General features: G+C 46.6%; 1 protein-coding gene across 4 annotated transcripts; it reads right to left on the reverse strand.

Annotated features, from left to right (window-relative positions):
• Nucleotides 1-2926: 2926 nt before the first annotated feature.
• MDK (midkine) lies at nt 2927-21179 on the reverse strand. Of its 4 annotated transcripts, none has more exons than XM_079952866.1 (5): nt 21023-21179; nt 8202-8281; nt 7853-8014; nt 4643-4804; nt 2927-4001 (listed from the first exon to the last, which is right to left on the reverse strand). In XM_079952866.1, exons 2-5 carry the CDS (start codon nt 8278-8280, stop codon nt 3973-3975), a joined length of 432 nt encoding a protein of 143 aa, XP_079808992.1. In that variant the 5' UTR covers nt 8281; nt 21023-21179; the 3' UTR covers nt 2927-3972. The 4 variants fall into 4 exon arrangements, with proteins under 4 accessions (XP_079808992.1, XP_079808994.1, XP_079808993.1 ...); XM_079952868.1 differs by lacking the exon at nt 21023-21179 and adding an exon at nt 19096-19315; XM_079952867.1 differs by lacking the exon at nt 21023-21179 and adding an exon at nt 19088-19315.
• Between the last annotated feature and the right edge of the window lie 2115 nt (nt 21180-23294).

Raw genomic sequence — 23294 nt, forward strand, 5'->3', positions numbered from 1 at the left:
ATGCAGCCAAGCATGGCCAATGTATCAACTTCTTTCCGGCACTTGTTAAGAGCAGTAGAAAGCAATGTCAGGAGATACACTTACCCAAATCCACCCATTCAGTTCATGCAGCATAAAATATGGCATTTTACTGAATTGCTTCTAAGCTAATTTTATTTAATTGACTTTATGCACTTATATATTTTACCTTCTGTAGAAAAAGAAATACAACACTATGCAGTTTAGAAACTTTTTTTTTAAAAAAAGAAAATCCTGTTGCGAGAGAAAGCAGCAAATGACTTAATAAGCTTTTGACAACTCACCCGTCTCTCTCTGACGGTAATATGAAAACAACTCGGGATAGAAATGAGTTGAAGGAATCCAGGGAGCAGCTGGTAAAATATTCATGGCATTTACACTCCTGCTTTCTTAAATGTTTGTGGGGCGGGGAAAGAGGAATGCCATGCCACCTGCCTGTCTAGTTAATTGGAAGCCCAGGACCTTGACCCACTAGTAATTTCTGGTTCCTGACATAATGAAAGTAGCAGCTTTGTGGCATGGAGAGCATGAGGAATAGGTGTGACTACTTTAAACAAAGCAAAAAACAAGGAAGTTGTCCTGGAAGTAAGGGAAGTAAAGAGCCTTCAAATAATTAAACAGGCCCACAAAATGGAGGGCCGCTGCCAGACAACACAACCACAAACCAGTGAAAGTTCCAATGATTTTCATACAAGAATTCTATATGAAAGGGAAATCTTGCTGTTGTTTGCTGCTTGTTAAAAATAATATATATATGTTCAGTGCTTCTGCACATGAATAATTTCATAATGAAGCACCAGATCTCTGAAATAAAATGTAAACTATATTTCTTAAAATGAACTTTGGGACTAGTGATCATCCGTGAAAGACACTGAAGACATTTCTCCACACTGGTAAAATATTGGGTTGATGACTTGTTTGGTGCCCATGTAGGTAAAGGTAAAGAGACCCCTGACCATTAGGTCCAGTCGTGACCGATTCTGGGGTTGCGGCACTCATCTCGCTTTATTGGCCAAGGGAGCCAGCATGGCCAGCATGACTAAGCCACTACTGGTGAACCAGAGCAGCGCACAGAAACGCCGTTTACCTTCCCGCCGGAGCGGTACCTATTTATCTATTTGCACTTTGACGTGCTTTCGAACTGCTAGGTTGGCAGGAGCAGGGACTGAGCAACAGGAGCTCACCCTGTCGCGGGGATTCGAACCGCCAACCTTCTGATTGGCAAGTCCTAGGCTCTATGGTTTAACCTACAGCGCCACCCACATCCCTATTTACTCAACACCAAATGGAGGTTCTTTGCTTTCCTTGTCCAGGACAGATGGGATGAGAAATCACCCAGTAACACTTGACTTGGTTTAAGATGCAAGGTTAGCTTCTGCTGTGGGATTTAGGGTCCATTGTGACAGCCATGCAAATATGTGCACAAGTTACTTACTAGCTGACGAATAAAATAAAATACCATTAGTCTGCCTGCTCACACATTCCATCTCGGACATTTGAGGTACAAGCAATGCCTGAAAGAATCCACACTCCTCCAGTTTAGGAATGCTTCCTTCCCTTGTTACCTACAAGGTATTCTTAAGTTGGTGCAGGCAAGACTGCATTGTCTTCTGTAAGAAGCCCAGTTAAGAATAAACACCGAGAGCGCGATGGAACGAATGAGTCCCATCAGTGGAAGCCCTGTCTAAGGGCTATGGTTTGCACACAAGGCTCTCCCCCACCAATCTCCTAGCTGCCCCATACCCTGAAATTGGCTTGAGGGAGGATGGGAACAGCATGCAACAAGAGGAAAGGAGGGACTGTTTCATTTAGCAAGCCAAAATGCTTGTGCTGACAGAACGATCAAACAAATTCAGCGTGGAATTCATCCCCTTTTTAATTGCTGGACTGGATAAAAATGATGTAATAGTTTGGGCAATTAAGGGACAAAGTTCTGCCAGCAGTGGACAGGGTTAAAGCCATTTCCACACCGTATTCACACAAATCTCTCATGGGCAGTTTGACGGCAAGATGCTCTGAAGCCCCACCCCACTGCTTGGACTGTTTCTCACCAGTCAGCCAAATGTGAGGGTGGGTGGGGAGAAGGCTGCCCTGATTAAAACTTCACTTTGTGTGAGATCCCCCATCCTCAGCCCAGTGCTGCTCAGCCCATTGGCAAAAAACAACAACAAAAAAAACCAAGCAGTGAAGAAAAAGGGGATACAACAGGGCAGATGGGCCAAGGAGGGTGTAGGGCCTTGCAGGAAACGGCAGCAGGGGATCCAGTGGACCAGAGGTTCCCCCCTCCTACTGCAGGGGAAATTCACTCTCCATAACACCTACAATCCAGTCTAAGAGGAAAGACCCTGTTGCCTCATCCTGCTTTGTTTAACTGTCCTTGGTCTTAGTCCGAGCCCTTCTTTACTAGCCGAGAGGCAGGAAACTCAACAGAGACTTTTCCTGTGACAGACCATTTGGCTCCGGAAAGCTGACAGGTATCTGGAGCTCAACGCCCTATCACTCGAGCTCTCCTTGGCAGAGAAACCCTGTATTTATTCTCACCTTGCCCAAAGCGGTTGTTTTAAATATCCCCAATGTCAAGTTTGTTTCACTCCATCGGCCTAAAAAAAAACACAAGAGCAGGGAAATCTGAATGGACAGCAAGCTCCTTACCCCAGCCCTGCAGTCAATGTCTGTCAGATTTTTCCTGGCCTACTAAGCGTTGTCAAGCTCGAAGTGGCGGCCTTCCTCCAGTGACAGCTCACAGTGTTGTTGTGCTCCTTCCCATGGTGGCACTGGGCCCAGTGTGGCCTAGCTAGCTGCGATCCTCCTACACAGCCAGCACTTCTCTACCACATGGGCTTGCAGCTCTTTGACACAGAAATATGGCGTCAACCCACCCCACCCCACCCCGCAAAAAAGAGGACTTTCCTTTTTATTTTTTTTGTAAAAAGACTTTTATTGGAAAAGAGGGGGCATTGTAAAAAGCAAAGAGGGTTTACCCAGCACCAGTAAAAGGAGGACAAGGCCACAGTGTCCCAGCAAATATAGAGACAAGAAGGGACAGAAGGAATGAGGACATTGTGACTGAAAAAGATAATGCTCATAACTCTAGGGAGATTCTTGGGTGGTGAAGGAAAGGCAAAAGGTGGTTTGTTGACAAAAGGTCAAACACAGCTCATGGAAAACACATGCACCTTCCAGATGGTCTGCTTATGAACAAGCCTGTACTGGATATATATATTTATATAAATTGGAGGGGGGAGGCAGAAACAGACATTCACACACAGCACCCTGGGCAGCAGGCACTAATTTAGCCCCTTGTAAGTCTGAGGGGCTCAAAGCGACACCAAAGTAAGTCCTACTGCACACAGTCACCTTATGAGGAATGCAAGGCAGGCATGGGGCTCCCCCCTTCTCATTAACTCCCGGCTTTACACTCTCCAAATCAGTTTCCTTGGCTAGCTTAATTTGGACTTTTGCCTATGGGAAGTTGCATGGGGGACGAGGAAACCACAGGCCTTGCTGCCAAGCTTGCAAGAGAGAGAGAGAGAGAGAGAGATGCGCCAAAGGGCCATATGGCTTCAGCCAAGGAGCCCAAAGGTGAAGAACTCTATCCACAACTTAGCAGAGCCCAGCCCCATCTCAAAACGCATCGTGCGGAATTCCGGGGAAACAAACCAGAGCAAAGAGCACCGAGATGCACAGATCGGGAGGAGGGGAAGCATGGTAGAAAGGAGACGCTACAGGGAAGGCGAAAGGGCGCTTTCTTCACGACAGGGTGGGCTTGCTCCCTAGGAAACTAGTGATTAGAAACGGTATGTCAGTGAAGGGCAAGGTTGTGGAGGCAGAAGGGGGTGGGATGTGGCAAAAGGGCTGCCAAGCTGGGAGGGACCACGCTGGAGCTCCAAGTGGTGTGTGTCCAAGAGGGTTCAGGCACCATGCCCTGATGACAGCGGGGCTGCATCCATTGTTCTAGTCCTTCCCCTTTCCTTTTCTGGCTGCTTGAAACAAATGGAAGATCATTAGTGCAACACACCACATACAGGGCCCCCACACATGCTCATTTATTTCTGTGCTGGTCTGGCATTTACTAGCACTCTTAACACGCCAGTTGACCACTAGTCTCCTGGACTTGCATTAGCATACAAGCTGTGCACCTGGAGCACATCCAGTCTTGTCGCTTTTTGGGTTCCTCCTGTCTGGACGCTTGCACTTGCCTTGCAGGTGGAAAGATTCTACCATTTATTGACTCCAGCCTCCAGCTTCTCCCCATTCACACAAATGCACCCCTAGGGGACAGACACTGTGGGCTTTAGATTCCTCTCAGCACCTGAAGCACCATATAATTGCAATCTTGTCATTACATGGATGCTTGTGAACTATCACGGGTGTTTTCTTGTAAAAGGTCAGCACGTATAAAGACACCAGTGAGACAAACACTCAGCTCATGAGCCAGCTGTAGTTCTCCAAGCAATACTGTGTTGCCAGTGTGTTTTCGAGCAATATGGCAATTGCATAGAAAACTGCATGTTTCCTAATTTGCCACCCCTAACACAGGAGTTATATCCTTATTGGATCATCAAGAATAATGTGTGGCAAATTATCTAAGGCAGGAAAAGGGAGCCTAAGAGCTGGAACTCACCTTTGGATTTTGACTTGGCCTTAGGAGAGCAGGGCTTGGTCACTTGTATAGTTTCCTGGCACTCGGCATTGTAGAGGGCCTTCTTCAGAGTGCCCGAACGCGACTTCAGACCTGTTGCCGAGTCACAACCACCCCAGCTCTCAAACTTATACTTGCAATCAGCTAGGAGAGAAGTTAAGAGCCATTAAATCTGTTATAGCAAACAAGCAATGGTCCTGTCCGTGGGACACCTAAGATCCCAAAGAGTGTTCACCATGGCTATCTACCAAATGACTATGAATCATGTCCATGTGGTTCAACAATTAGCAGATCTAAATGTTACTGGGACTAAATGTTAGCTGGATCAGGGTAAATGGATTGGCAGCGACTGCTGCACAACATTGTCATGGAACTAGGAACTTTGTGGTTTGTAGGCCTGAGTCTTTAAAATACAACACCAAACAAACAGGTAGTTTTCAAGGACCTGGTACGTGGATAAACACCAATGCAGCATAACCATGCCTCTTGTATATTTTCCTATCTGCTGTAAACAGCAAGCAAACAAAGGGGAGGAATCCACAGTGGAGGGAAACAGGAAGCTGCAAAGCTGGCACTGACTGTCAAACCTCTCCTCCAGCTGGCCACAACCTAATTCCTCACTAACCTAAATAGAGAAGACGCAGATACATAAGCATGGAAGTAACTAGGAAGTGGGAATAGCAAGACAAAGGGAATGTGTGAGGTGTGGCTTAAAAGTGTAGAAAGCTTCCAGTCAGCATTCAAACCACTTAATTCTCTGCTCAGATCCAAGTTATTTTCTGGAATCTACTGTCCTCTGTACTCCTGGATCCTCCTTGATCCCACTGCCCTGAGAGTTGTTGGAAAATGCTGGTATATCAGGAGTTGCTCAGAGTATTGGACTAAGTATGGACAGATAATCTGGTATCTTGACAGAAGGCAAGTGACATGGAAGCTGTACTTTTATCTCTTGGTGATGGCAACCTTTTCAGTGGGACCTAGATAAAAGGGACTCTGCCCCATATTGCCACCACCATCTTGTTTCCCTTTGGATCCAAGACCCCCTACTGGAATCTCTCTGGCCTTCAACCACCATAGATATTCTCTCTCAGATAAGGAGTAAGGTAGAAAGGTAGAGTGTGTCCATTGCACCCAGAAGATTCCAGGTTCAATCCCTGGCACTTGCAGGCTGGATGAGCCATCTAGGCAAAACTGAGCTTGAGGGACTGATAGTCCAGCTTGGTATAAGGCAACCTCATTTATGCTTCTAAGCAGAAGGACAGTCTTTCCCAACCATCTGCCTCCAGATGTTGTGGACTTCAACTCTCATCAGCCCTAGCCAGCACAGTCAATGGTCAGGGATGAGGGAGTTGCAGTCCAACAACATCTGGAGCGCATCAGGTTGGGGAAGTCTGCTTCAAATGAATGACAGCTGCCAGAAACCGCAGTCAAGTATCTCTGCGGAAAGCCCAGTGGCCTCCAGAAGCCACAAGATGTGCTTCTAATGCAGAAGTGCTGGATGCAGAACGAGCACATTATCAATTGCAAACTCACTGTAAACAGCAAAAACCGACACTGCATTAATGTCGGCAGTAAGTTGGCATACGGTGTGCACATGACCCCCAAGACTGCATACACACTCCTCGCTAACTGCCTGCAATCGTTCCAGGCAAAGAACTACAATTTCTTCAGAATTTGTTAAGCTGGTGGGCAGGCTGGCTTCCCAAGGTCCCATTTAAGACTGGTGTGTCAACTCCAGGCACGCCTGGAAGAAGCGGACCATTTGGATCCCTTCCAGTCGGGATTCAGGCCTCATCATGGGACTGAAACTGCCTTGGTCGCACTGGTTGATGATCTCCGGCGGGCTAGGGACAAGGTGAGAGCTGTTTTCTAGTTCTGCTGGATCTCTCAGCGGCTTTTGATACCATCGACCATAACATCCTTCTGGACCGTCTTGAGGGTTTGGGAGCTGGGGGCACTGTCATACAGTGGTTCCGCTCCTTCCTCCTGGGCCGTGTTCAGAAAGTGGTGGGGGGGATGAGTGTTCAGACCCCTGGGCTCTCACTTGTGGGGTGCCTCAGGGTTCTGTCCTCTCCCCCATGCTTTTCAACATTTATATGTAGCCGCTGGGAGAGATCATCAGGAGGTTTGGGCTGGGTGTTCATCAGTATGCGGATGATACCCAGCTCTACCTCTCTTTTAAATCAGAACCAGTGAAGGTGGTGAAGGTCCTGTGTGAGTGTCTGGAGGCGGTTGGAGGATGGATGGCGGCTAACAGATTGAGGTTGAATCCTGACAAGACAGAAGTACTGTTTCTGGGGGACAGGAGGCGGGCAGGTGTGGAGGATTCCCTGGTCCTGAATGGGGTAACTGTGCCCCTGAAGGACCAGGTGCGCAACCTGGGAGTCATTTTGGACTCACAGCTGTCCATGGAGGCACAGGTCAAATCTGTGTCTAGGGCAGCTGTTTACCAGCTCCATCTGGTACGTAGGCTGAGACCCTATCTGCCTGCGGACTGTCTCGCCAGAGTGGTGCATGCTCTGGTTATCTCCCGCTTGGACTACTGCAATGCACTCTACGTGGGGCTACCTTTGAAGGTGACTCGGAAACTACAACTAATCCAGAATGCGGCAGCTAGACTGGTGACTGGGGGCGGCCGCCGAGACCATCTAACACCGGTCTTGAAAGACCTACATTGGCTCCCAGTACGTTTCCGAGCACAATTCAAAGTGTTGGTGCTGACCTTTAAAGCCCTAAATGGCCTCAGTCCAGTATACCTGAAGGAGCGTCTCCACCCCCATCGTTCTGCCCGGACGCTGAGGTCCAGCGCCGAGGGCCTTCTGGCGGTTCCCTCATTGCGAGAAGCAAAGCTACAGGGAACCAGGCAGAGAGCCTTCTCGGTAGTGGCGCCTGCCCTGTGGAATGCCCTTCCAGCAGCTGTCAAAGCGATAAACAACTACCTGACATTCAGAAGACATCTTAAGGCAGCCCTGTTCAGGAAAGTTTTTAACGTGTGATATTTAACTGTATTTTTGGTTTCTATGGAAGCCGCCCAGAGTGGCTGGGGGGGCCCAGCCAGATGGGTGGGGTATAAATAAATTATTATTATTATTATTATTATTATTATTATTATTATTATTATTATTATTATTATTATTATTATTATCCCCTAAGTCTCACCCTTCTGTCTCTCAGGGCAAAACACACACTCACCTCCAAATTCCTTCTTCCAGTTGCAGGGGATCTTGCACTTGAGTTTCTTGGTCTCTTCGTTACAAGTTCCCTCGCGGAAGCCAACACCACAGTCTTTGCTGTTGGGGACGCAGGGACCCCAGCGCCATTCCTCGCAATCCGAGCCATTTTTCTTCACCTTTTCTGCGGTGGTCATAGGGGAGCCGGCAATCATTATAACACACAACAAACAGCTTCTCCTTTTCCCCCAGGCCACTGTAAGGCATTAAATGCAGCCCCCGCCCATGCCCTGCAAGCAAGCCCTCAGAACATCAGGCTGCAGACAGGGCCTCATCCCACTTGCTAGCCAGAACTCTCCTAGTCAGCTCACCTTTCTTATTCTTGCCAGCCTCAGAAGATGCAGCCAGAAGGATCAGAACCAAAAGCAAATAGAGTCCACGGACCTGCATTCTGTAGAAGGAAAGGATAAGGAGTCGTGCATCAAAGCCCTGCAGTGATGGCTGGTGCTCAATGGAACTGATAGGGTGGAAGGCAGGGAGGCCAACAGCAGGTGGCGCTAGAGCCAATGACAGGAAGAAAAACACAATTCTAATTTTGTCCCCATCCGCCTTCTCCCTGCTGACTTCTGCAAGGGCAACATTAAGAGTATGGAAACTGAAACCCAGAAGGTTCAGGAATCAGTTATCAGTACTGGCTGCATGATTCTCAACATATTTTGAGCAAACAGCTCTCTTTCTGAAGGCTGTTATCAATGGTACTTTCTTTAATAACTGGCACTAAAGGACTGGCAACCTCAGTTACTTTTGCAAGCGTGACTCAGTTTGGAGCAAGGAGATACAAACAGTGATCTGACAAAGAGCTATTTGCCTGAAACACACTGAGAGTAGACCCACTGAAATTAATAGACCTGGTTAACTAAGAGGTCCATTAATTTCAATGGGCCTACTCTGAGCAGGACTAGCACTGGAGACGACCCACTGGGATTAACACAGTGCCTTTGAGAGCATTTCTTCCCTGCCATTGCTGGGATGTCTGTCTTTTCTTGCTCTGTTGTGCTTCCCCTTTTTGGTGTGTTGTGCCACTTGGCAAGCCTGCACAAGGCCTGCACTTACTGAGACACAAACACGCCATTCCCACAGTGGTGCAAGTCAATGGGCACTTCCCCTCACAATGAGCCTTTGGCCCACAAGGCAAAACAAAATGACGTTATTCTCCTGTACCTATTGAATCCTGTAGGCCTATGGCAGAAACTGAACAAGACTCGGGGCCTTTTCCCCTTTTAATAAGCAAATAAATAATCCGAGGAGCATTGCAAACTTTCTACCCCACCCTGGTCTCTGACACCCCCTTTCCTAGACTGCAAATCTAGAGCAACGAAGTGGAAACTGGGAAAAAGCAAACCTGCCAAAGGGATTTATGCTGCTGCTGCCTTTCGGAAGCCAGAAGGCTTCTGCGGGCTGGCAATAGTGAGGCCCTGCTCCCCACTCCCCTCAAATGCTCCCACATTTTCCCTCATTTCCCACTGCCTCTTTTATCTGGTGCTCAGCAGGCTACCTAGCCAATGCCAAAGCTCCCCGAGGTCGGGGGGATCTCAGCTGCCATGGAATCTTTATCCAGCTCAAAAAGAATCCAGGGTGGGAAAAGAAGCCCCCAACAGGCAGAGTTTTTGAGAACTAAAACAGAAGATTAAAAATAAAAGCTGAACACAATTAGATCTCATGTGGAGCTTTAGAAGGCAGGCTGCTCCCCCTGCTGGCTCTCTTAATGTCAGCCTATTACCATATCCCCACAAAAGGTCTATCTATGGAAACAAGGCTCAGCGAGAGTGCGCAAGCAAGAGTGTGCCCGTGTGTGTGTGTATGTGCGCACCATAAAGAAGGGAAACTGCAGGTGTAGAGAAGAAGCAGGGAAGTGTGTGCACTGTAGCATTGCAGCATGTAAGCTAGGATGTGTTTCTGCCCCCAGACTCAGTGCAGTACACCAAGAGATCTGAACTGCCTCCAGGGCAGATGTTGAGAGTAGCGGAGTATTCAACAGGCAGTTTGGCCATTCATCTATGGCCTAGCTAGAGTGAACTAGTGGCCAGCCTTGCGATTCTCTTCTTAAAACAACAGCAGCACTATTTTGTTTCAACAAAGAGTCTCACGAGAACATTGGAGGAAAGACATGTAACTCAGGTTGTTTTATTTTTCCAATACCTGGGAACAGGTAACAGGGCACGAATGCAAATCTTACTCACCTGGAAGAGTCCAGCAGTAATGAAATAATAAATAAAGGTAGATCCAGCAAACTCATTCACCTGGTGCTCCCACACTAAGAGTGGTGATGGAGAAAAGTAGGGATGTACCAGAAAGCAAAGGGACTGCTTAGTTCTACAGAATCTGCAACAGCATCCTTTTCTGTATGTACAATGTTTTTCAGTGGCACCAGGATGACAAACTGTGAGTATGTCTATACCACGGAGGGGGAGCTCTTTTGTTTGCCACTGGATTTTGGTAATTTTGGCCTTAATTTATCAAGTACTGGAATGCTGAGGTACTGCACTGCCAACAACCACAGCTGATTTAAGCTGCAGTTCTGCAACTCCTGAAATGGTTACAGGGGGCCCCAAAGAATAAGTGGATGGCACAACTTCCATCTGGGTTTAAAATATAGATCCTCCTACTCTCCCCCACAGTATTTGCATCACAAAACTCATAAATTAACTTGTAACAGAGAAGATTGAGCCACACGCAAAACACCAAAATTATTCCCCCTTACACCTCTGAATTCTGCAATTTGCATACATGATGCACATGTTCATGCTTGTTTTGCATGTTTTATTCTAATTCCCATAGGCACGAAGCAGACTACGCACGAAACCAAAGATCTATCCTTGAAAATCCTGATCAGCCATTTCCTGGCTTCCGAGTTGTTAACAGTCTACAGAGCCTAAAGCTTAGAATTTTTTTAAAAGATACATAAAAATAAAAGGTGATTCTCAATACCATGACTGATACATGATTTCAAAGTTGCATGGTGCTGCAGCGGAATTTTCATAGTTCTATATACTAAAGGTGAGTGGTAGCACTCTAGGCTGAAGCTAAGGCCTCAGGGACCTGGGCATGAGGACTGGAAACTTAGCTTAGCTGTTTAGTTAAGGCTTCTGGCAGATGATGGATCTGGGGCTTTTGCAGTGCGGTGGTTTTGCATTGACTTTGAAAACATGCAACAACTTCACGGTATCTTTGTTGTGCTGGGGGATCTAACTAGCACATGTCTTCCATTATATGCACTTGTGGGATATTTAATCCTCCTTCCAATATGCCCGTGAAGAGGAAAAAAGTGGGGGAAGGAGAAAAACAGGTTATAAATGGTGCTTTGGACGAGGCAACTTGGAAGTGTATCAGACACAGTCCTTTGCCTCTGCCCCCACTGCCAGAGCAGTTCAGAGGAACCGATTGCATCATAGACTGGGATGAAACATGCCGTGCTCAGTGTAGGGGAAAGAAATAGCCCGGAGGACCGAGGGAAAAGAAACACTAGGTCAGCATTTTTGCCCCTTCCCCCACAGTGTCCCCCAGGCAGCCCACTGCAGAGAGCAGCTCTCTTCATTATTCAGGCTCCACTGGGCTCACCTTTTGTATGTCTGTTGCTGTGAAGCGGCCGGATTCATTCTGAATTGAACTGTCACAGAGAATTACACAGGCTGGGGAGCTGAAGGCAATGCCTAAGGGACGAAGGCCACTTCCCCTGCCCCCTTCAGCAGGGGAACTCCCCTCAGGGGAGACAAGGGCCTGTCAGGGCAGAGCCCAAGCCTCTCTTCCTCCAGGAGCCCAAGAGGGCAGGAGCTCAGCACCAAGAGTGGTCCAGATCCAAGCTCTTCCATGACTGGAATATCTGACAAGACGATTTGCCAGATGTGGGTCATGGCGGTCTGAGCCATTTGTCCCCCTTCCAGTGGGAGTTAAGGAGGCAAAGAATGGCTTCTGCTAGGCTCAATAACAGATACCTAGCAAGCTGAAACCTAAACCATCTCTTCTGTGACCAGCTACTGTAAAGCTTAAGTTATTTTGGAAAGAATAATAGCAAGAGTCTAAAATGAATAATACCCTATGTGAATATATTGTGTTCATTTTGCAGGGGGGACGGCACTTTCATTCTGGACCAATTCTCACATTAGGGTTTGCAATCTGGTTGCTGCTTCCACTTGGTCAAGTTATGGGAAGTTTTGAACCAAGCAGGAATTTAATTTATTTGTTATATTTATATTTTGGCTTTGGCTTTGTGGGAATCAGAGCCTGGGTTCTTCAATCCGAATCGAACACCCTTAACCGCTACACAATGTGGGCTGGGCAGATGTTGTTCACCTTTCTGAGAGTCCTGTGGCCTCCAAGGAATGCTGGCAGGGATGTCAGAAGTAACCCCATGTTCTGCCAATCCTTGATGCGTCTTCCTGCTTCAGAAGCTGCTGGCATGGCAGGAGACCTGGCTGCACAGAGCAGCAAACACACCACAAAGGTAACAAATCAATCCAGGCTGAATGTCCCTCCCCACCAAACAGTGAACATAAATTATTCCCCCAGGAGATCATCTTCAACTTCTTCTTGTTTTTAATATTATCTGAACAATTTTCACTGTGGAAAAGTGCTGCACAGCAACCAGGCATGGCCTGAAGGCCAACTCAGCTCACAAGATCTCTGTAGGATTCCTTGTTTCTTTCCCTGCAGCTGATGATATTTGTAATGACTAAAACTAGTTGCAAGAAGGTAGGGAAACAATAGCCTAAATATGGAAGGAACAGCAATACACATTACTGTAGGTTTACTCAGTGCACTTCTGTCTTGAGCTGGCATTTTAAATCGGATCAGATCCTGGCTTATCCTAATTTGTTTGGATGTTATGGAGAACTCTGACTTAAATGCAAGCAAGATCTCCACACTGAAACCAGCGTGTAAAGGAGGGGCAAGGAAGGAGTACATGGCCACAGTGCTTGTTCATGGCTTCATCTTCTACTATATATTTTGGAATGTTACTTTTTCTGTTTGCTGTGCCTTTGGATATTTCTTAACATCTCTTAACCAAATTTTATGGTGATGGTTCCTGAGACCGAGGGGCAAGTCTTTCTTGCATAAAACTGGATTCCATTTTGAATCAAGATGGAGAACTGAACCTTTCAAAAATGTGCATTTTTAAAATTACCCATTACAAAATTGCACTAGTTTTCTTCTTCTTCTTAGCATTCCCAATCAACATAAGGGTACAGGGCTGCTAGTAAACTATGGTATATGAACCCTGGGACAAATGTCTGAACCTGGCCTATTTGGTTAAGTGCAAAAGCATCACTACAATATCCATTTTGTTCTTCATTTTGCCTTTATTCCTCTTTCTAATGCTGCCTGGCTCTTGTGTGCTACAAATTCCACAGTAAGAGCCTCATCTCCTCCGGACTGGCCTATTGCAGTTCTATCATCTTGGTCTCCTGGAGCTCTAATTGTCCTTTTCTTCATGCATAAAGAAAAAAGAAACACAGATAATTATCATCCTCAGTTTCCTCCTTTGACCACTTCAAAATCCAGCAGAAAACTGTTGTTCTTGTTTAGATATGCTCCATGCACTTATTCTGTCCTGTGGCACGGATCCTCTGCCCTTCCCTTCTTGGCATCAGCCTGTGGTCTGCTGTTCTCTCCAGCTTCAGCAATCTGCCTCCTCTGCAGTGACTGCTGTCAGTAACATGGCCAATCTCCCAAATGTGCAGTGGGAAGGTATACCTTCCTCCGTTAAAATGTAAAAATTAAATTAAGAGCAAACGCAAGGAACACATTTAGCATGTATGCTGGATGGGGGAGAAATATGTGGCAAGACAAACCCACCTGAACCTGAACACATTTGGCTGTGGAAGTGATGTGGTCCAGTAGAACTAAGAGTAGCCATAACTAGAGCTAGAAGCACGGAAATTTGCTCACCTTGTTGCAAGTCCTCGAAAGCAGACTCTAATAGAACAGCGGGCAAGGAGAGAGGGGAAGACACTAGTTTGCATAGTAAACAAACAAACAGCCACACAAGTGACCTGTGTAATTCAATAGCGTTCTTAGAAGTCAGAACTTGTTATGTGCTCCGCCATCTGCTGAAGGCTAATTTTGGGAGGCTGCGCTTAAGTTCTGCATCCCACATCACTATCGCTGTCCTGTTTGCTGGTAATTGTGGGAACAGTTCTCTTGCTGCCCCTCAGCAGAGTGCAAGCATTAGGTCCTTTACCTTTCAAATGAGCTTAAGGTAAGAGATGGGCTGGTGGCTACCAGAAGAAGAAATCAGCTTATTCCTCCTTTTCAGTTTTGTTCTTCTGTGCGTTTACTAAGCTTCCTCTCCCAAAACTGAAACATTTATTTCAATGCTTCTTCTCTCCTTCATCCCTCTTGCTGATCATTTCAAGCTTTATCCCTTGTGGGATAAAGCTTTACAAGTCGAACGGTGATACAGAACGAGACAGAAATTAAAGGAAGGGAGTACACCGACTATCAGATATTCTATTGCATGGGGGGCAGGGAGAAACACAGTTTAAACAATCCCAAGTGAGAAATTTATTGTTAAGATGAAACTAATATTTGGGGCAGTTCCCCCTCCCCTGCAGAACCCTTGATATTTTTGCTCTCCCTGGATCATCAGCAATTCATTATATGCCTGTTGCGCTTAACTTCTAGTGTATCCAGGTCTTAGAGCATACCTCATTTCTGCTAATGCTTTCTCCTCACAGGCTGCACATGCTGAGCTGCAGCTGAAAATTTAAACATACTTTGGCAACAGTCAGGATTGCCAAGGATTTGTCTAACCCTGGACCAAGTCCATGGAAAACCTCTGGGTGATGCTGGAATGGGGTCGCAGGTGCCAAACACAATAACGAGGGGCCCTTTCACTTTCCCTGGCCTCCCTTCTCTGCCAAGCAAGATCTGTTCCAGGTGTCACTTCTAACCCGGTTGTCGGCACTTGGAGATTTAGATGCTGCACTGCCTCCTCTCCACCAGATGAGTCATCCCGCATGCACTGAGCTCTTTCACAGTGGCAATGCAAGATTCTCTGCCGCTTCAAGCTCACCTATTTACTTGGAAGTAAGTCCCTTTCAATCAGTGGGACTTACTTCTAAGCAAACACAGAACTGGGCTCAAAGTGTCAAACAGCAGTGTCTTGCTGCTCACACCCCTATTAGAGCCAATCTACTTATCTGTTTTCTCCAGGTGCCCTGTCTCCTCAAATAAGTGGGATGGTAATCAGCAGCTCTCCCCTGCCTCTGAGTTTTAGTGCTTACTGCAGTCAAGCAACTTGTATATTGCCTCTGCAGGGATCTCCATAAAGGATGGGAAGAATACACAGCCCTCTCCACAGTCACAGGACACATTGCTAGAGGAGGCATGCTTTTTACAGGAACCGTCCAAATCTCTGTCAGAACAGGAAAAACTGTCAAGTCCCCATCCATCCAGCTGTTCTGGTTTGCTTTCTTTGTCCTCAAAGGCATCTGCACTCATTCCAGAACGTTAGCACTGCTCACCTGTCTTACATACAGAATCTCTCAGGATGGGCTGTTCACACTTTGGGGGATAATTATCCATGCTTCTCTCTTCCTAGTACCAGCTTATTATGCAAAACTAATTTCTAATCATTCCTAGTTCTGCTGCTGCATAAACGCTGAAGGAAGGACAATGGAGCAAAGGATTAGAAAGGTGTTAGCAGAGCCACCATATGCAATACCTGACCCTGGGGGCAGCGAGTGAATCCCACAGAGCTTCTTTCTCAAACCTTCCTACAGAGTTCTCCTCATTCACTACGCCAAGCCAGCCACAGGGCATATAACAATCTATATGAAAAAAATATATAAACTGCAAAATGCTTATTTGTCATCTTGGCAACCACCTGCAATCCCTTTCCTGAGAATAGACCCATTGAACACAACAGGCCTTACTTTTGAGTGGGCATGTGCAGGATCTCACCATATGGTAGGCTAAGCTTCATGGCCCAGAAGGGTCATGCTTTCAACCCTCAAAACTAGCACATGATCCACTACATTGCAAGTGACCCACACTCAAGTTTTCCCTTATTTCTTTGGCTCCAGATTTCCTTCACATCAGGGTCACACCCACACCACACATTGAAAGCACTCTTGTATCACTTTAAGAGTCATGTCTTCCCCCCCAAAAAAATTATAGGAATGGTAGTTCATTAAGGCTGTTAAGGAGACCGCTCACAAAGGTATAGTCCCCAGCACCCTTAACTAGGGCTGCCATACATCCAGATTTTCCTGGACATTACTAGGATTTCAAAGGCAGAATTGACTTGGGGGGGGCATGACTCTTAAAGTGGTATGGTAGTGCTTTAAATGTATGGTATGGATGTGACCCAAAGTTCCCTCCATGGCAAGAAACAGATTTTCTTCATGATGCACTGCAGATGTCAACATGATTACATGCTTATGTGGCAAGCATCATTATTAGCTCATTATCTAACAACGTGAGGAAGGAAGGAATATTTTAAGAAAAAGAGAGGCACCGCTTGCATACAGTAAGATAGCGGTGGCATATCATTCAGAAAATGTTTGGATTTATCGTGTTAACTCACTCCGAAACTAGGTGGGAATAAACAGATTCACAAAACTTTTGAACCATTTCACCAACACTCCTCAGTGAGTTTAGAGAACCAGGCCAGACTACATGGAAGTTTGTGAGAGAGCCACGAAGCTCGTTTTCATCACTATGCAGGACTCACATTTAACTTCTTCCCCTGCATACAGAAATGCTGCCAGAACAAAATTACTTAAACACTGGCCACTTTGAAAACCATGGGCTCCAAAACAAGGGACGTATGATTTCTTTTGTGAGTCCGAAGAGACAAAGGACTTCAAATAAGAGAGATCCATTAAATTAAAACATAGGGCATTTAATGGCAGCTGCAGCCATTCTGAATTGCTAAGGTGCCCTGACCACCCACCTTCTTTCTGGTGTTTGCTTCCTGCTCTGTCTCGAGAGCAACCACATGCCTTCTCCTCCCAGTCCTCTCCGACCTATTTTACCATGAGCTCCTCCTCTTGGGTCCTTTGCTCCTTCTTATAAAAATGCAGGAAAAGTTGGCCTCAACAGTCCCCTCAGATTTCCATTTCCTACAGCCAAACGCAGCTTCAACAATATGCAAGATCCTTCCACTCTCTCCCACCTCCTTTCCCTCAGGCTCTGTCCTGGCAGGTTTCAGATTCTTCCTTCCCTGCCTCCTCTCCTACCACCTTCTATTCTCAGGCCCCCTCCTCTTCCTCACCACTGCAAATGTTTTCTGGGGTATACATGGCACAAGCAAAATCTCTGTATAAGGCTGCATCCCACCGAGATTCCTTGCCCACTGACTAAGCATCCATCTGGAATGAGGACAAAGCTTACTTGGGAGCAAGCCCCAGTGAAGTCAATAGGACAAGACTGCATTGTCAAGGAAGAAGCACCAAACATTGCAAATGTTTCTATTTACCTGGGCTGCCCTACCTAGCATCCATCCAGCAAGATGGATTCCCACTATTTCCATGTGGCTTGCTAGCCTTGGATGCCCTGAATCAGCACACCTGGCACTTAAAAAACAAGACAAAATAATCCCACTGGGAGGCACCCAGTGAAACCACCACAACTTTAAACAGGGTGGTCACACAGTGAAATCAAAAATATGTGGTGCAGTCTTTTGGGTATATGGCATTTCAAGCACTGAAACCAAGGAAAGTGATGCTCACTTGGGTGACCAGGGACCACCCAGTCTAACCTACCTCATAGGAGGGTTGTGAGGATAAAATGGGGGACAGGGAGAACCACGTATGCCAGCTTGAACTCATTGGGGGAAAGGTAGGATATAAATGTAAAAATAAATTAACAAAAGTGGTGATTAGCTAAAAAGGCTAGGGTACATAAGGAGGCTTTATTCTCTAAAAGGTGGAGTGAACCCATAGAGGGCTATGCATAACTAGCCTCAGGAATGGTTGATAAATGGTTGAAAGGCAGACACAGGGGCTCCTGAATAGGGATGGATGGATCTGTCAATTTCGGTTCTCCCTGTTTCTCATTTTTCCAATCTCAAATTCAATTCTCTACATTTCTGTAGCAATTTTCTGTCTTCTTTTGTAATTCTCATGGAAATTCACCTGTATTTTAGTGTGAATTTCTCCTAATAAATCCATTTTGTATGCAGTTTTGCTCTAATACAATTTCCCCCAAAGCAACTTCCCCTAATATTATGCATTTTCATGCGTGTGTTAGTTTACCCAGTACATGCATTATTTTTTTACACCTTTCTTGACTGGAGAACTGCACTGCAAAATTCAGGGAAGTGTTTCTGTTTGTGTATTGTTTCAGAAAGGATGAACTTGGTTAAGTTCAGCTTTGAATGCAAACCTCTCTCTCATCCCTACTCTTAACATGATCTTTCGGCCAGCAAAATAACAGGAACGCTACCCTGACAGCATGGAAGAAACATTGCTTTTCTGATTGAGGTCTTTCCTATAGGTTTATCATCACCAAGCACAACGGATCAATTTTAACAAATCATAATGGCATGTGGAGATGCAGAGGGAAATTGGTATCATCATCATCAAGAGTAGGAGAGCATTTGGAGACACAGTCAGAGATCTCAATAATAATAATAATAATAATATAATTTATTATTTGTACCCCGCCCATCTGGCTGGGTTTCCCCAGCCACTGGGTTTCCCCAGCCACTGTTGGGCGGCTTCCAACAAAGATGAAAAATACACTAAAATGTCACATATTAAAAACTTCCCTGAACAGGGCTGCCTTCAGATGTCTTCTGAATGTCAGGTAGTTGTTTATCGCTTTGACATCTGATAGGAGGGTGTTCCACAGGGCGGGCGCCACTCAACACTATCATGGCTTAAAATCCAGCTTCAAATTCTGCAGAATTCCAAGATTCTTGGCTTTCATAAAGTGGCCACTTCCCCCAACCCCACCAACTCATTAGGACTGCAGATTGAAATGAAAGACAGGACCTAAAATGTGTTATTGAGCACCCTCCTAAACACCTACTACAGGTACTCAAAATTTCCAAAAACATGGGAAGGAAAAAACAGCATTCTTGCAAACAGAACAGTGAATCTAAAGCGGGTAAATATATGACAAACTGGTCTGAATTCCAACTGTAGAAGTAGTTTCAGAAGGTTTTTAAAGGTGCACAGCTCTGTGCATTCTGGCCATAGCCCAAGATCCTGAAGAGTAATTGGGGGGGGGGGGGAGAAACAGGAATTACCTCAGTACCTCCTTGTTGCCAAGAGTTTTCAGGCTTTGGGTGTGTGGAGACCATCCCAGAACAGGAGTATCAGAAGAGCAGGATGCAGCCTTGCATCTCTGCTGTTACATCTATCTATAAGAAGGCTGGATAAAGACCCACTTCAAAGAAGCATGGATCAAGGCTTGGTAGAGGAAACACGCTGAGCTCTGAGGGAAGCCTCCTTTACGAAGGGTTCTGAACCATGGCTGCAACAGCTAGTGAAAGGGGTTTTTAAAGACTTGACCACCCATTTCCCCTCTCATAAAAAGAAACACACAGTTTGAGTGTGTGTGTGCTCAGAGTGAAACGAGGTGTCCTAGTTTCACTGGGACACTTCCTTCCTGGAACCAGCCATGGGGTGGCGGTGGGGGGTGGAATGGCAGACAGACGACAACAACCTTCTCTCATTCTTCTCCAAGCGGGAGCCGATCCAAGTGGAGGGGCTTTTTCAATAGAGGTGCTCACATTTTGCATGAGATGCATTCTTGTGCTCCAAAATGCCTGCCTCCTGCCTGGCTTGGGGAGTTCCGTGCTGAGCGAGGGTCAACTCCAGCAACAACAGAACCAAAGGAGGAATGCACAGCACTGTCTCAATTGCAGCAGGAGAAAGAACCAGCAGCCATTGAAATTCTCCCTCCGTGCATAATCATAAAGCATACCACTGTGGGACTGACTGAATAGAGACCCCACTCTTCTGTTTCCCCTCAAAAAAATATTAAAAAATCCTCAACCAAAATTGCCTTGGAACTGGGTGGGATCTCAAGGGCAGACCCTTACAGGGATCAGGAATACCCAAGTCACAAACACACATCTCTAGTCACTAGCAATATTAGCCCAAAGAATCCTGATTAGAGGGTGGCAGGCACAAAGTGAGCTACATACACTTCTACAGAGATGTCTGGGCAGAAGAACGCTTACTAAAGATAATAAGGGTACAGGCTCTAGCTCACTTAAGTAACTTAGCGCTCTTTAAGCCCTGTTGTTCCATTGCGACCACTTTCAATGTATGCTCGCAAACATATGTGCGCACACACTATATGTATGCAGATTGATCTTTCGGATTGCTTACTACGGAGCATGGGTGTGATCTTGTATATGTGGTACCAGATAGCATAATGAACCTAGTGCTCAGAACACAAATAAAACAACACTCCCTGGACTCAAGATTTGCATCTAGCACACAGGGCACACCCAGAGAAGTCTTCCCACCCTTTCTCTTCACCCTGCAGCACACCGGGTTTTTCTGAGGAAACTAGAAAGATACAGGTTGGTTCCCCGTGGCGTCTCAGCATCCAGAGTCTTGCCGGACTCCCAAAAATCCTGGGGCAAAAAAGTTTCAACCAACAGATCCGGCGCATCCCTTCACCATCAATGTTATCTGGCCGGGCAGGAAACAACCGGCGAAAGGGATCAGCTCTGAACGGCTATCCCGCCGCTCCTCTTTCCCGCTTCCCCCTCTCGGAAAAGGTGACTTCGCGCCTCAGCCTGGGCATCATCTCGGCCCCTTTCTTTAAAAGCCGGAGAGGCTCCGGGAGCGCCGGGGGTGGGGAAGGACCCCTTTCATTTGTGATGGAGCCTCGACACCCTCCCGCCCGCCCGCCCGCCGTGCCAGTGACCAAACGTGGGTTACAGCGTTTACACTGGATCTTCGCTCGGGGCTGCTAGAGCAAAAGTTCCCGGGGAACTCCAAACATGGGCGCTTTATGGGGTTGGGAAGAGCAAACCCAAGCGCAACCAGGATCCCTCTTTCTGGGGACGGAGGCTTTCCTCACAAAGCTACACGAGTCGCTCGGGGTCCCCCGTCCCCGCCCTGGGGCACGGCTCTGCGGAGCGCACCTTCCTCCGCCGCGCGCCACTCTGGGCGCCGGCCTCCCCTTTCCTGCCGGCGGCGGCGAAGTTTGGCGCGCGACTTGCCTGGATGGATGCTGCGGGTCTCGTTGCCGGCGCCTGGGTCGCTCTGTCGTGACGAAGGCTGCTCCTCCTGCTTGCCGCGCCGCTCGCCTGGCCCTGCTCCACCGCCCGCCCCGCAATCTGCCTCCTTATCTCGCCTTGCCTTTCCCTTTGTGTCTTCAGAACTAGTTTAAGCTGGTCACATGTGGGCACAACCTTGCGCGGCACGGCGGCGGCGGCGGCGGCGGCCCCTGACGTCACGCCCAGCTGACCACCAAAGGTAGTTTGGGGAGCCCAAAGTTACTTCCAAGGCTCCTCCTCCTCCCCCCCCCCCCTTTCCTCATGGAATTGGAGACAAAAGGCGGGCCCGCTCAGAGAGGGCAAACTCAAGCTGGGCCTAAGTTGCTGGAGAGACCCCCAGAGGCTAGTCCTACCCCAATTCCTGTCCTGCGTCTTCCTCCTCCTCGCCTTCTTCCATGGGGACTCTGAGCAACGTTTGCCAGAGTCTGGAAACTACCTTCTTGGCCTCTTTCTTCCTTCTCTTGGACACAGGCATTGCAGTGCAGGCTCAACGTGGGTTTCATCCCACAGATGCGATACATGCAACATCAATGTGTCTGTTTGCACCAAGCCCTTTTTTCGCCTCCGTTCAAAAACATATTCTCCCTCACTTTTCATTTCTTTTCTGTCGTTTAAAACCCAAAGATTTGGCTTGCGGACAAGTTTCGTGCAACTCTTGAGAGCTTGCACATTGCATTGTGACCATTAAAATTAAGCATTGTGTTTAGTGAGGGTGATGTTTTGGCACCTGTCACACCTCAGTTTTGAAAATAAAGCCAATGTCATCTAAACAGGCTTGTTTTAAAACTGCTCTTTTTCACGTTTTGTCCCATGTTCAAAAGTGGTGCATTACACAGTTAAAAAGTGTTAATTGTATCTCTAGTGAAAATATCGCCCTAGCACCTTGATGTCTGTAAGTTACTAGCCCAGTCTTAGCCCAGAAGAAACTCACAATGCCATTTTGCACATTACTTTGTCATGTTTTTCACTCATAAGAGTCTCCAAGGATTGCATTGGGAGGTGATTTAGCAACTTCTGAAATCTTCAGTGATCTAATATGTACCATGTCAGTTCTTGAGACTGCTAAATGAGCTACCAGTTCCCCCGTTGGACTGCTCTTTCCAGAGAGTGTAAAAAGCAGCCCGTTTTCAGAAGCACTGCTTAAATTACTTTGAATTTCCAGTATTTATATGCTGAATGCAAAACCGACATTGGTTACAATGCATGTCCAGTTTTAAAATGACTTTTCTTCTGCTTCCTGTTGCATATTAATAATCACATTCCTAAGTGTCACATACCACTGTAAATGGTGGTGTTCCTCACATCACTTGTGAATGTGGCCCAACCTAAAACATGCAATTGACTCTTAATCTCTAGCTATCAAAGTGTGGATGAGATTGACATAAACAGTTGCAAGCAGGACATATGGATGTGGGTGGAAACCTCTTGGGAAGAAGCCCAGTCTAAATGAACCCATAGCCCAAAGCTAGGGAGAACACAGACAGTCCAACCAGAAGGATGGAGACAATAATACTTAGCAGAGGAGTGTGTGCTGGGGGTGGGGAACAGTTTGTCAAATAATGAAGGAATGACGCACTCTGAAAATCCACAGGGGATGAAAACAAGCTTTTAAATTTAGCATCATGCCCTAATGATTGTTAACCATATTCAAACTGACTGCATCCCTGGGTAATGGCTTTGTCTTCTTGCATTCTAACATTAAGAACATAGAAAGAGCTTGCTGGATCAGGCCAATGGCCCATCCAGGCCAGTAGCCTATTCTCACAGTCGTTAACTGTGGGAAATCCACAGGCAGGTTCGAGCACAAGAACACTTCTTTCCTCCTGTGATTTCCATCAGCTGGCATTCAGAAGTATTGCTATCTCCAACTGTGGATGTATGGCACAGTCATCATGGCTAGTAGCTATCAATAGCCCTCTAAATTTGTCTAATCCTCTTTTAAAGCCATCTAGATTGCTGCCTTCTACTGGAGTGAGTTCCATAGATTAACTGCGTGCTGTACTTTTAACTATCCAGAATCTTCCACCCACTTTGACATCTTGGTGGAGTGGCTCTAATTTAACTGTGTGATTGCATTTGACTTTTCAACAAGAAACACTTGAGAGAATAAATCATCCTCATAGTCTGGCCATCTTACTTGGTAAACATCTCAACTGGTGCATTATTCCAGGCATAGTTTTTACCATTATTGTATTATCCATCCATCCTTATGCTC

The sequence above is a fragment of the Podarcis cretensis genome (genome assembly GCF_951804945.1).
Source record: "Podarcis cretensis genome assembly, chromosome: 1".
NCBI lineage: Eukaryota > Metazoa > Chordata > Lepidosauria > Squamata > Lacertidae > Podarcis > Podarcis cretensis.

Bases quoted from the DNA above. Each gene is read 5' to 3' on its own strand.
- MDK (XM_079952866.1), bottom strand. From the start codon at position 8,280: ATGCAGGTCCGTGGACTCTATTTGCTTTTGGTTCTGATCCTTCTGGCT. The intron at 8,015-8,201 runs GTGAGCTGACTA...TGACCACCGCAG, and splicing joins GGCTGGCAAGAATAAGAAAG to AAAAGGTGAAGAAAAATGGC. The intron at 4,002-4,642 runs GTGAGTTCCAGC...ATTTGTTTCAAG, and splicing joins GGCCAAGTCAAAATCCAAAG to CAGCCAGAAAAGGAAAGGGG.